We start from the raw sequence: 14,199 nt of genomic DNA, 5'->3' as shown, positions 1-14,199 counted from the left end.
AGCAATTGTGATGAGACATTTTAACTTGTGATACAAAGTTGGACACATTTAAACTGCTCACAAGGTCAAACAGTTTCAATTTACTATCATCCAAAGAATAATAAAAAAAATAAATGTGAAAATAAGCCATTAAATAATGCCACTGTGGTAATCAGAAACAACCTGTAAATTGAAAGTAGATAATCAACGATGTTAAGCAGTTATTCAGTGTGAATTTTTATTTGTGAACTTTTTTTACAAGTTCACAATTTATAACTCAACATACACTACAACAACACTATATCATCAATATTTAGATGTAAATAAAACTTTACTTTTTAAACAGTTCCAATGGATTAAACACGCTAACTCGCTTCCTCAAGCTTATAATTAAATTCGACTGTTTTTAATGCTTGATTCAAGAAATGCGTATCGTTGTTGTTTACTATTTCTTATAAATATTTTGTTCAACTTTGTCGCTAAGCAGTGCACAGTTAGCGTATATTTTTTTAATTAAATGTAAGACTTAAATATATAACTAATCTAATTTGGTGATTTATACTCAATGGTGATAAACATTTGGTGATAAAACTTGTAAAACTAACTTTGCATATATCTTTTATAGTTGCTCATGAAATGAAGACATCTTAGGCATCGTGGAAAGATAAATAAAATAAACTAGTTTTTTTGATAAAATAATTTACTATTTTTATTAAACACACTAGAAACAAATTATATACTGACATCAATAAATAGAAAACGGGTAGCTGTCAAACTTGCACGAGCGTACAAAATTGCACGAGTGCACAAAATTGCACGAGTGCACAAAATTGCACGAAGACACTTTTGCACGAAGATACTTTTGCACGAGGGGATAAAAGTGCACGAAGACTAAATTTCACAAAGATACCTTTGCACGAGCAGACAATTTTTCACGGAGACACTTTTGCACGGGTTGTTTTTTTTTTTTATTTAAGTTTTTTTTTTCTTACTATCACTGTTACCCCTAACCTTGCGCTCGGTCAGTAACTTTTTTTTTTTCCTTTAGTATTTTTTTTTCATAATTTTTATATTTTTTGATATTTTTTTACTCTCGTGCAGAAATGTGACTCGTGCAAAGTTGACCCTTGGTGCAATTAAGTGCCCTCCTGCAAAAGTATCTTCGTGCAATTTTGTGCGCTCGTGCAAATTTGTCTTCGTGCAATTAAGCCCTGCGCATAAAAAAATATTGTTATAAATATAATCTTAATCCTCAAATTTTACAAATACTTATTTGCTTTTACATTTTTATTTCTCAAACGAACTTTATTATAAATTATTGCTTCTTACAGATAAGTAATTAGTAATTCGGATGAGTTTCATATAACTTGTGAAAACAAGTCTAAAAATATAAAAAAACAAATTATTATAAGAGCCGATTTATTCACTGAGACTACTGTTTATGAATAAAATCTTACAAAAAGTTTTGCATTTTTAGTCAATGATGTCACAAAACAACTGAAAGTCAACTTTTTTCGAATGACACTTGGAAACAAATATTGCTTGCTACTTAAAAATCAACAGTTTTTTCTAAGCTATTTATAACCAAGTGAAAGTTATTTTGATTAAAACAACTTGGTAATTTTATTTGCATCGCTTATAACATTTTTAACTTATTAGATGTTCATTAAATTTTAAATTAAGCTCTATTTTTATTTATGTAAAAAAAATTATAATTAAAAATATTAAAATGCAAACTACTTTGACTAGGTTGCAAAAGATTTTTAATATATTTCTACTACGTTTTCTGAATTTCTACCAGGTATTTCAAAATCAAGTTTTTTAGTGTTTAGTTTAAAGTTAAGATTAATGTAAAAAACTGTCTTAAATAGTATAACGAAATATTGAAAAGATACTGTAAAGCTACTTTTAGAAGTTTTATGAAAGAAAATACAAATTGTTTTCTGTCTTTACCATAGATTTTTCGTATATTCACGTAAAAATAGTTTAAAATTCCAAGTCTTTTCAAGATTTAAAGTTTTTTGGCAACCCTGCTCTAATGATAATAACTTTTTGCTTGTTGATTTGAAATTTATTAGTTAAATTTTTAGTTCTAACTATACAACTTTATCATTTTAGTACAACTTAAACATAAAATTAAACTTACAAGATATTTCAAACATTTCTACTTTTCGCCTAATAAGATTTTCGAAACTTTGAAAACAGCTGATTTATTAAGTTCTGGTATGAAAACAGTACACTTGTAGCAATAATTGAATCTCCGTTTTTTAATATATTGTCTAATGACACATTAAACGATTTGCAAATTGCTTGTATTTAACGTAATAAAAACATAATCTGAGAAAATTTAAACTAACGTTTTTTTTATTTGATTTTTTTAAACAAAACTAAAGCATCACAAATGGTGATAAAGCTTGATTTATAAAAAAAACAATAGAGCTCTAATTGATCAAAACTTTCACAAAAAAACAATGACATAACATAATCAAAATAATGGTAAAATATAGATAGATTACTAAAAAGTTATTTAAATTAGCCTGAGTGACCGATTTGGTTTTATTTATCATAAGTAAATATATTTGAAAAATACTTATTGTGATACAGTAGAAAAAATTATACGAAATCTAGTAACGTAACAAAAGTACAAACCTAAAACATATAGTTTGAAAATGAAGTTCATTTCAAAAAATTACATAAAAAAATTTTAATCGAAATCAGCGATAGTGATTTGATAGCTTAATTTGCGACAACAAGTTTACAAGTACGTTATAGATGCTTACAACACTAGTTGGTATCACACGAAATGCTTTGAATTGTTATGACAAATTGTTGTTGTAAATTTCAGTTGATACTATATTCAAGCACCTTAGACGCAACTTGCTAAGAAAAAATACAGCTGATGTTTACAATTTAATTTTAAAATTACATAAACTTGTTTTTTTTTTTGGTAAGAAGTCCACTGAGGGTTATGCTTAATAAAATACCAAAGCTTACAAAATAGTTACCTTCAAATGCATACAACACTAGAGAGTACTAATAAGTATTATAAATACTTAAAATTTTACAAAATTCTTGATGCTTGAGCTTGGTCATGTTATTATTTAAAGTTTTCTGAAACTCAATACAGTGCGTAGTTGGTAATTTAATCGACATTTCAACTTGTGGTGACAAGTTCAAAAATTAAAATTCCTCAACTTTAATAAGACTTAACTTTTTTTTAAAGATAGCTATATTTTTAGACTTTAAGAAACTTATTTATTTTTTAAAATGACGTCTCAAAGAGTTTCAATGTCAACTTAAAATTTATGAGCAAAATAAAATTATTAATCAATATAATCATAATTTAATTGATAGTTCAACTTGTGGTTACAAGTTTATAAATTAAAATTGTTCTTTATTTTGATAAAACATTGCTATATATACACAGATTGCTTGATATATAAAAGCGTTAAAAAAAAAACTTACTCATTTTTGTAAAATGACGTCACAAAAAGTTTCAGAGTCAACTTAAAAATTTATGTGAAAAATCAAATTATTTATCAAAATATTTAAAAAATCTGGTTTAACATATAAAAAACAACATGTTTATGTTGGAATCGGCAAACTGCAGCCCGCGTTGTATTTTTTAAACATACTCCTTTAATTATGGATAAAAGAGTTTTTATAAAACCTTAGAATTGGAATCAACAACGTTTTGAAAAGTACTTGCTTTATTGAAACTCACGTCAGTTTAAATAATGCAAGTATATTTTAAATTGTTGTTAAAATTATACTCCAACGAACTTGCCTCAGTTACATTTATTTTAATAAACATTTTATCAATCTAATACTTTAAACAACAAAGGTCTAAGTTTATTAATTGCTGTTGCTTCATTACTGCATATTTTACCAAATTGTTGATTTAAAATTATACTTCTTTGTTTATTACTACATTCATGGTTGCCACTGATCAAGCTGAGAAAAATTTCCTGACTTTTTACCAAAATTTTCCTGACTTTTCTAAATCAAACTCTTAAATTAAACTTATTTTAAAATACATAATCTAGCACTTGAAACTATATAAAGCTTTTAATCTATTTTTAATACAGGTTAAAAATAACAGTTTTTGCTGAATTCTATCATCAAACTTCCAGTACATCAATTAAACCATCTGTGCATGATTGATGTTTGTAATAAATTGCTTTATCAGCAAAATACTTTATAAAATATTACCTTATAAACACAGCTTGTCTGAAAAAAGACACAATTTTTTAGCATTTCCTAGCATAAATGTATCTAGATAAACAAACGACATATAAGGAACTTTTACAATTAAAACCTTAAATCAATAACGAACTTTTACAGTTAAAACATTAAAACTATAATGAACTTAATCAAATACTGTTTCTTTAAATATATGTACTAAAATTTATTATCTCTGTTTTTTATTAGCACTTCAACCTCTTCATCTAATGAGTATATGGTTTCCTTCATCTGGTTTGCATTTCGCTTCAGTATACACATTAACTTACTACATAAAAATACTCAACTAACTGCTTAGTTATAAAGAACTCAATTATTTACTTAAACAAAAAACACTTTGATTCTAAAATTATGCTAGATTAACTTTTGTGTATATATCACAGTTTCACTATGGAAGTGTCCTTGCTACAGATCATTAATACTAAAAAACTTACAAAATCTGCTTGTTTAAGTATAGGGTACTTGTTCAATATGTTAATAGAAAATTTTTGCAGTTTTATAAAGGATATTTTACTAATTTATACCGGATGAAGGCATTGGAAATAAAATCAAATATTTTTGTAAATCTCTAGGAAAACTTTGGAATTTTTTTCTGACTTTAAAAGACATTTAATTAATTTTTACCATTTGAAGGCTTTGGAAAACAAGGAATTATGTAAATTTAAACTGTCAAAATCTGACTTTTTTTAAATTTTATCAAATTTCCTGACTTTTACTGACTTTTTTTCAAAAACCTTCATTTTTTCCTGACCGAGTGGCAACCCTGTACATTGTTAAAATAACTACGAATTCAAATAGACTTTTTTTTCTATAAATTGCGGCCTACGAGCAAAATTTTCAAAGTTAAATCAGCCTGCAACTTATAAGAAAATACCGACATATGCTGATAGTTTCATAAAACATTTTTACAGCTCAACATCATTTTAACTTTATATTTAAATTTCAGTTTTGATTGCTTTATTTTAAAATTAAACGGTAAAAGATCAAATGGCTAAGAACAAAAAAAGCTTTGCTGTTTATAAATACAAATACTTCTGCAAGAGTAGTTATATTGAACTCATTTAGACATTAAAATACAATAATAATAAAAATATTGATCGCAGTGCATTAAAATGAGTACAATGGTTTTAATCAAAAGAAAACCACCTCAGTAGTCAAAAATGCAACGAACCTAGAATATGGCTGGAAAATTAATAACAAATCTTAAATTTTTAACAAAGAAAAAACAATAGATTTCAAGAGTAGAAGGCAGGGTAGCCACTCGTTTTTTCTAAAATCTTTCCAGGTTTTCCAAATTTCTTCCAGGTTTTTAAAAGTAAACATTTTTGGGTCTATTTTTAGTTTTAATTTAATTTCTATAAAAGAAACTGTGTACAAAAACATTTAAATAGTACAAAAACATTTAAAAGATGCTGTAAAGTTACTTTAAATGTGTTTGTTTTTTAATAAAAAAATCTTTGATGATGACAAAAAAATCTTATTTATATGATAGATTTTTTCTGACAAATTGAAATTTTACTACTGAAAATGTTAGAATTATTAAAAATTCCAGGTTTTTCCAGGTTTTTTTTTAAATTTCTCAAATTCCAGGTTTTTCCAGGTTATTTTTGCCTAAATTGTCGAATTCCAGGTTTTTTAAGGTTTTTCCAGGTTTCCAGGTAAAGTGGCAAACCCGAGAAGGGTAAATATAAAATTTCATCGTTTTAAGTTTTGAGGCATAGTATGGGTGGTTTTAGTTTAGATAAACTCATAGCTATTCTGATCCATTTAACTAAAACAAACTAAAACTTTATTTTGAAAAAAAAATAGTATTAGTCAAATCTACTTGGTGTTAAATTAAATTGCATTTTGTTGATTAGTTATACTATGTTTATTAAGTATAGTTTTTATAATTAGTATAGATAGTTTATGAAGTATATAATTTCTTTTATCTTTAATGAACTGTATTTCCTTAAGAAAATTGAAGAAATATGTGGAAAATATAATACTTTGTTCTTTGACTATATTTGTATAAAAAAACAAATGCTTTCATTGCTAATGATTTTTTTTTAAGTAAAATAATTTTTATAAGGCTGCTTTCCTTGTGTTATACTAACTAATGACATACTATTCACAAAAGCGTTTTATTCATAATAGATAATTGATTGTTCTCTAGGTTACATGCTTTTGTATAAAAAGGTCTGTTTAATGAAAACTTTAGTTTCAGGATATATTTTTGTAATACGAATTAGTACAACTTGAAGCTGAATTAATTACAAAACTCTTGTTGTTTAAATAGTTCATGTATTTATAAATAAGTTATTATTAATACTAGCATACACGTAAACAGTATGTGGTCGATGTGCTAATTGTTATTTCAACCTGCAGTTACAAGTTTCAAATTAAATGCCAAATAATTAAATTGTGGGGAAATATCTCGCCATCCCGTGTAGCCGATGGTTCATATATAAAAGTTTAATAAGATAATAAGTGATTTTTTATAAAACGACGTCACGAAAAACTTCAGAGTCAACTTCAAATTTATATTGATAAAGTATTTTGTGTGCAAAAATTTTGTAAAAAAGGTTTTAGAATGCGATCGCAAACATTTAAGAAGCATTTATTATGCCTGGAATCGGCAAACTGCGGCCTGCTTAAATTTAGGAAACGTAGCACACTTTCAAACACACTAAATAATAATAACAAATAAATAAATAAAATATTTTACAATAAATATACTAACCTTCTGGTTTTTCTTCGATTTTGTTCGGTTTGAATACGCTCATTCTTTCTTTTGCTACTTTCTGTTGTTATTAATATTTCGTTATATTCTTTTATAATGATATCTTACTTTAATTTTTTATAAAATTTATACTTTTGGTAATTGTAAATTTACAACTGTAAGATAAGTATTTTTTATAGTCGAAAAGTTTAAAGTTTATTTGTAGTCACAAATAATTATGTTTTTTTTTCTTTTTATTTATCACTTATGTAAGATTTATTTAATAGTTAGTACTTGTGTTAGTTGTAAACAAAAATCTTGAAAATTAATATTGTTTATTTACTTTTTTTTTTGGGCAATATAATTTTTCTAAATCTACTTCAAACGATCAATTACGTATTCATTAGTACTTATTTACATTTATATGAATCAAATTAGAAAAAATACTTATTGTAAAATAGCTGTTTATGAATTGAAATGTACAAAAATATGAATTTTGTAAACATTTTAAGCTTTAGATAAAAGCTATAAAAAACTTTTAAACAAGTTATACTTAATAACATAAAACCTTATATAATAAGCATTAACTATTAATTATGTATCATAAATTTTCTATAATTCAATCTACGTTGTTATAGACGCAACGGAATGTATAAACGATTGTAGGTCCAAATTCTAGCTAAAACTTTCAAGTCAGTTTTTCGTTTAGTGTTAATGCAAAGTATTTGTTGATTAACTTAAAAATTTATTTTAAACCTAAAAATAAAGAATTAGAAACTTGACATTCTGTTTGAAAAACACTAAAAATAAACAAAATTTAATTTTAAAATCAACTTGTAATGAAACAAAAATCTTGACCTTTTATATAGTTAAATGTAAAGAAAGATATAAAACTAATAAATGTTTGTTGTTTGAATTATACTGACTTTAGACAGAATAAACTGTTTTTATACTTCTAACTTATATAAGAATAAATTTATAATTAATAGTACATTTAAAGTTTTTACATTATTTTTAAACTGAATTAAAAAATTTCCAATATCTATCTAACCTACATATTGTGATTATTCTTAAGCTGTATCAAAATAAGTTACCAAAGTAAGGTGTATGTTTATGTGTTTATTCTTTTAAATTGGTTATGTAATATATCTAACTTATATAAACTTATTGTTAAACTTTTATTGCGTTACGCCGTTTCCCTGCAGAGCAGTTCATCAGACGCTAAAAAAAGCTGAAAACAAAAGTATACAGGGCGATGAATTGGAAAATAAAAATACACACATAAATGAAAATAATATTTACATTTGAAATATGAGTTTTAAATAATATGTGGTTTACAAAAGTTAAATTTTAAAGTTTTAAAGTTAAGTTAAATTAAAATGAAATATAGGTAAGTTTAGTTTAAATAATTTATTAACTATAGATTTTATATATTTTGAAAATTTATTTACTAAACATTTAATATATTAGGATTTTGAAAAAATGTAAATACTAAGATTTGTAGGGGATTTTTAGAAAACAGAAATGGTCTTTTTACGGGAATGTTGTAACTTTAAAACAAAATCTTTACACAATACAAACATAAATACAATGTAACAATATAATTTAATAGAATGAAATAAACTAAATAAACTAAATAAACTAAGTTAATGCGATAAAAAATAAACTAAAAGTATTCCTTAGGGTAATGAGGGCATTGCGTGACAAGTTCATTTCTTTTATTAAGGATTTTTCTCTGGTTAGCATTTGCTATAAACAGTCTTTCAAGGTTACATATCGAGCACATGAAGTTTGGTTTAAATCTGCTTTTTGTCTGTCGGAGGATTTTCCATTCAATAGTGGGTTTCTCGCCTTTTTCATATAATTTCCACATGTAGTTGGCGAGTTGTGTACAGTTGGCGGGTTTCTTCTTGTTGGGTTTTGGAAATGATACTCTATGTTCGTACAATCTGTTTTTGAATGCTCTTCGGGTGGATCCGATATATGACATTCTCTTATTTTTCTCAGATGAGACGATTGCTTCGTATATTACATTTTCTAATTTACATTTATTCATTACTGGACATTGCTCTCTGTTTCTGCAGTTGCATAGCTTCGGTTCTATTTGTGGTTTTTCTAGCAGTTTCTTATTATGTCCACTTATTAGTGCTTTAATGTTTGGGGAACAACAGTATGATATCTTGGTGGAACTTCTATTGAAGATTTTGTGTAATTCTGTTGATTTTGGGAAGTGCTTGTCAAGCAGTTTTAAAAAGAGGTTTCCGAATTTGGTTTTCACTGATTCACAGAAAGGTGGGTTGTAAAATATACATTTTCTTTTTCTGTTTTTTGCTTTGTTGTTATTAATTGTTGGATTATATTTGAGCTTATGATGGAAGTTGCTTTTGCTTAAAGCGTTTTGGTAGATTTGTTTCGCGTTATCAAATGATTCTTTGCTTTTTGTTAGTTTTGAAATTCTATTTTCGATCATTTTTGGTATATTTTTCTTAATTGTTCTAGGATGGTTAGAATCTTTGTCAATATAGATGGTCTTTGCGTTTGGCTTTACATATGGGCAATAATCATCAGTTAGGAGGTTTAAATGTATGTCTAAGAAGTTGGTGGAGGTTTCACCTGCACTAATTGTAATGTCGAATCCTATGTCTGCTAGTTTTTTTGTAATTTTGTTTTTTATTTTGCAAATATTACTCTTATTTGTTTGATTGATAACGGCAAGTCCATCATCTCTGTAGAGTCCAATTGACTCAATGTTTATAATCGTAGACAAATGGTGTAATAGGTATAAACCTACAAGGTCACATATTTCGGCACCGTGAAATGATCCCATAGGTACATCGAAGTTGTCATTGGAGTTGGTTTTTTTCCACATATTATTATCGTAAAACATTATTGATTTGCATGTGTGCAAAATAGTCTCTATCTCAAACTCTGTGAACCTTGAATAAGAGTTGGAAAAGTTGATTGCATCTATTAAGTGCTTTCTTTTAATAGTTGGGTAGAAGTTCTTAATGTCAAAATTAACGAAGCATTTGTGGTTTTTGTTGTTGATTTTTTCGAACCAATCTATCACTTCTCCAGAGTTTTTCCATTGGCTAAGCATGGATTTTTTTCTTATGGTTGTTATGTGTTTTTGTAGGATGGTTCTTGACAGTTTGCCTAAGTGGGTTTTAGATGAATTAATTATTCTACAGTTGATATCGTGTGGAAAGTTCGCTTTGTGGTCTTTGATAGAAAGGAATGCTTCATTGACTTCATATTTTGGAACTTTTTTGTTCTTTAAGCTCATTTGTTTACTTAGGATTTGTGCTGCTTCGTTGTTAATGTCATTAATGGTATTTTCGTTGTCAATTGAATATTCGCTAGTTATGCTATTTTTCATTAGCTTCTTGTATTTATTTGCATTCATATAGTATAAGTTTGATGTTTTATCTGAAAAGACTATAATCATTTTCTTATTCAGTAGTTTTTTTATGTCTTTGTTTAGAGTCTATATTTAGTATATCTAACTTCTTAACTATTATTTTTATTATTATACATACTATTTTATACCTCTATCAAAACAGAACTACCTCTTCCAGTCCAATAAACAATTTAACTATATATGTTATTTTATATTTATGTTATGTATACTTTACCTGATAAATACTATAAAAGATAAATAAAATTATAATAATTAAACTTATCTTATATTTAATAATAAAATTTTACCTGCATTAGTACTGAGTTATCCCCCTCTGCGGTCATAGCGGCGTGAGCAAGTCCAATGAAAGTTCCAAATCTATTGCAGGAGAGGTAACCCTGAAAAAAAAAGTTTCATATCTGTTGATATACAGGTAATCATGGAAATAATAAAAATAAAATTAATGAAAGTTTCAAGTCTGTTGCAAAATAAGTAGCCCAAAAATATTAGAAATACCAAAATTTTTACATGAAAAATAAAGGTTTTTAAATTCTATACATGAACTAATGTTTCTTAAACTCTTTCTAGATCTTACTATTGAATCAAAAGTTATAGTTTAAATACCACTACATTTTTTTTCATTTTTTAACCATTAACTCCGCCCTAACAATCAAAACTCAACCCCTAACTACACATACATATATTGCGTTTATTTTTTCACACAATTGTCGTCATTTGCAGTTTTCTTATTTTAAAGAAAGTTTCTCAATAACACTGTGGCTAACTTTGAACTTTTTCCAAAAAACCTTCCGCGTTCTTTATGAAAAACATTCTTAAAATTTACACAAATTATTTTACCTCCAGCCTTCAAGCTCATAGTTATGATTCTATTGTGCTCCTGATACCATACTAAAATATATTTCTCCAAAAAAGAAAGCCGTAATAAAAGTAACACAGTTTAAAAGCATGACAACATTTTTATAAAAATAGATTTATGAAACTTAAGTATTTTTTAATATAAAAAACATTACTATTTTGAATATTAAATATATAACACATAGCACAAACTATAGCGCTTTATTATATTAATTTAAATAGCTCTCTACAACTATCCGCGAAATCCTGTTGTCACAGCAATATAACTTTTTAATTGATTCAAAAATTAGACTTTATTTGAGTAACACATTTATAAACTTTTTAATAAATAAATAATAAAAACAAACATGTCCACCAGGTTAAAAAAATATAATTTTCGTTACTTTTGATCAGTACATAGCAAACATCTACTCTTATTTATAACTAAATATTTTTTTTACAATAAAATAATAAGTTTCAATAACAATAGAACAAACCTGCCCACCGCACCTCTCCCTAGCAACGGAGGCGCACTTTTCCAGATGCCAGCTTACCAACGGCTTTATGACGCAACAGAGACTGACTACGTCTTGATGCTCACTTCCGTCAGCAGGTTGATCGTTCCAACGTACCTTTAATGTTATTAAATAAATATCATTTAAACAATAATATTACTATTAGAAAAAAATAATCAGTGGTTAATCATTCAAACTCACCTAATAATAATATCAAATTTATTTTGGATTTAAAACTCACCATTGGTGGTTAATTAATTGTTAAATTAGATATAAACCCAACTTTTGTTGGAAATAGTCTTAATTAATTGTTCAAACTATATTTGAAAAATTATATTACCTTTACGTGGTCCAAAGCGAAGTTGAGGGCGAAAGTTCTGGCTAATAGTGGCAAGAGGGCTCTTTGTTGCAACTGTAAAAAAAATATTTTAAAATTAATATATCTATTTTGTAAAATATTATTTTCATTGGAAAGATTTAAAAGGGTGGAATAATTTTATACTAATCAACGAAGGGTATTGTTTGATTAATCACATAACTTTATTTGATAGTTTTAATTTTAAATAAAAAGTTTAAGTCGAAAGCGGGAGGTATGCCAGTTTTTAATTTTGTCTTAATTTACAAGATTTTGTTATATATACACTTATCTACTTAACTACTGACTATATGCTTTTAGTTTTGAATATAAATTTCGGCCAACAGTGATCTGGGTATATTGTAAAGACTATCATCATGTAACTAATTTAATTAACTTATTGAAAGATGAGATGGTTTGAGAAATTATTTAGCGAGTGGTGTTGACAACACATAGAATTAAATAAACATAAGTTTACATATAATGGTTCCAACAACAAGAAGTAATGATAGTTTTCTCATTTGAGAGTTAATATTATTTATATCCTTGTTTATAATAAACTTAATTCTATAAATTTTTAAGAAAAATATATAATTACTATTAAAAACTTCGGCTTCAAGGTTCATTTATGGTTAAGCTTAGTTAATATTTATTCAAAGTTTATATAAATTTATTTAAAAGTTCTGAATAGTTTAAAATTAGCTGTCTATTATTGGTTTTACACAATGTGATTTTAAAAACAAAGTTGTTTACTTTAAAAGTGCTAAAGACAGTTTTATAATTACTAATATTTTAGACAGTATTGGATAGAAAGAATCAATTTTTTTTCTAATCAAATATACAACTTGTATCACATTAACTTAAAACCAATATCATCTTTATGTTGCTAGACAATTAAACTTTCAACTCTGATTTAACGAAAATGTTTATGTTTGCATACGCAAAGCAACTTGTTGTATAAATAATAAAAATGTAAACCTTATGCGTTAATATGTTCATAATAAATTCATTATAATATATAACACAAAGTATATCCGATTGAATTAAAACTATTTATAAAACAAAACTGTTTACATGTAACATTGTGACTCAAAAACCTAATTGTAGATGTAATAAATGTGGTTAGGTGTCAAACATGCACGAAAGGACACTTTTGCATGAAGTCATTTTTACACGGCGTCAATTTTCCACGAGGGGTCACTTTTGCGCGGGTTGATTTTTTTTTACTTTAAATTTTAAATCTCAATTTACTATCATTGATACCCCTAACCCTCAGTCGATAACTTTTTTTAATTTTTTTACTCTTGTGCAAAATTGACTCTTCGTGCATATTTGACCCGTCCCCAATTAATGTATACTTATTTAACTGCTAATACAAATATGTTTTCCATATAACTTGTGTTTAACAAGTTTTCAAATTAACGTATAACACTTCAATCTACCACGTTAAGGTGGCTACAGTAAGTGTAAACAATTATATAAAACTTTATAACAATTTTGCGAATTTTATTAAATGACGTCATCAAACTTATCAGATTCAACTTCGACATAATTTTAAAATTCTTATCCTTTTGTTAGGACGGATAACAACTCTTGCTGTTGGTATTGTGGTTTTAGTAATATCACTATTTTCGGGAGCGCAGAAATTTTAGACACTTAAAAATTTTACAACTTTGAGGTGCTAAAAGCTATCTCTTGTTGCAAATATCATTTTCGACTTACTTCTTTAATATCATAATCTTGTAAACTGGCTACAAGAAAATTTTACTTTTAGCTAAATAACTGTGTAATAAAAAAATTGGGTCGAAGTATTTCATTTGCCAATTATTTGCAAAGTTTCAAATAGCAGTGTGTAACAGGGGTCGGAAAACCGAGGCCCTTGTCTAAATCTGCAGCCTGCGTGGTACTTTTCAGCCCAAAACACGTATTTAAAAAAAAGCAGTTATAGGGAACTTTTTGTGGTAAAAGCTTACAACTAGGCTTTAAATATAACTAATAATTACTATTGCTATAAAATTACTCATTTGTATCACTCTTTTGGTTCAAAGTCGTGTTTATACGTTGATTACTGCATTGTTCAAAATAACTGCGGTCCGCGGAAGAACTTTTTTATACAGTGCAGCCCGCGAGCAAGTTTTTCTAGAAAAATTTC

The 14,199-nt window shown here is 26.6% G+C and overlaps 1 protein-coding gene across 1 annotated transcript in view; it reads right to left on the bottom strand.

Moving 5' to 3' along the window:
- LOC145840954 (uncharacterized) overlaps positions 1-14,199 on the bottom strand; it is an 88,368-nt gene that overhangs the window by 47,318 nt on the left and 26,851 nt on the right. The window contains exons 10-13 of the mRNA XM_082948311.1: positions 12,033-12,104; positions 11,675-11,809; positions 10,631-10,720; positions 6,944-7,004 (exon numbers count right to left, since the gene is read on the bottom strand). Of these exons, the coding sequence (XP_082804437.1) occupies positions 6,944-7,004; positions 10,631-10,720; positions 11,675-11,809; positions 12,033-12,104 (358 nt within the window). The remainder of the gene's footprint in view (positions 1-6,943; positions 7,005-10,630; positions 10,721-11,674; positions 11,810-12,032; positions 12,105-14,199) is intronic.

The sequence above is a fragment of the Thalia democratica genome, chromosome 7 (assembly GCF_965202585.1).
Source record: "Thalia democratica chromosome 7, ktThaDemo2.hap1.1, whole genome shotgun sequence".
Taxonomy (NCBI): domain Eukaryota; kingdom Metazoa; phylum Chordata; class Thaliacea; order Salpida; family Salpidae; genus Thalia; species Thalia democratica.
The sequence above is the reverse complement of the archived record's forward strand: the minus strand, read 5'-3'. Positions and strand labels throughout refer to the sequence as shown.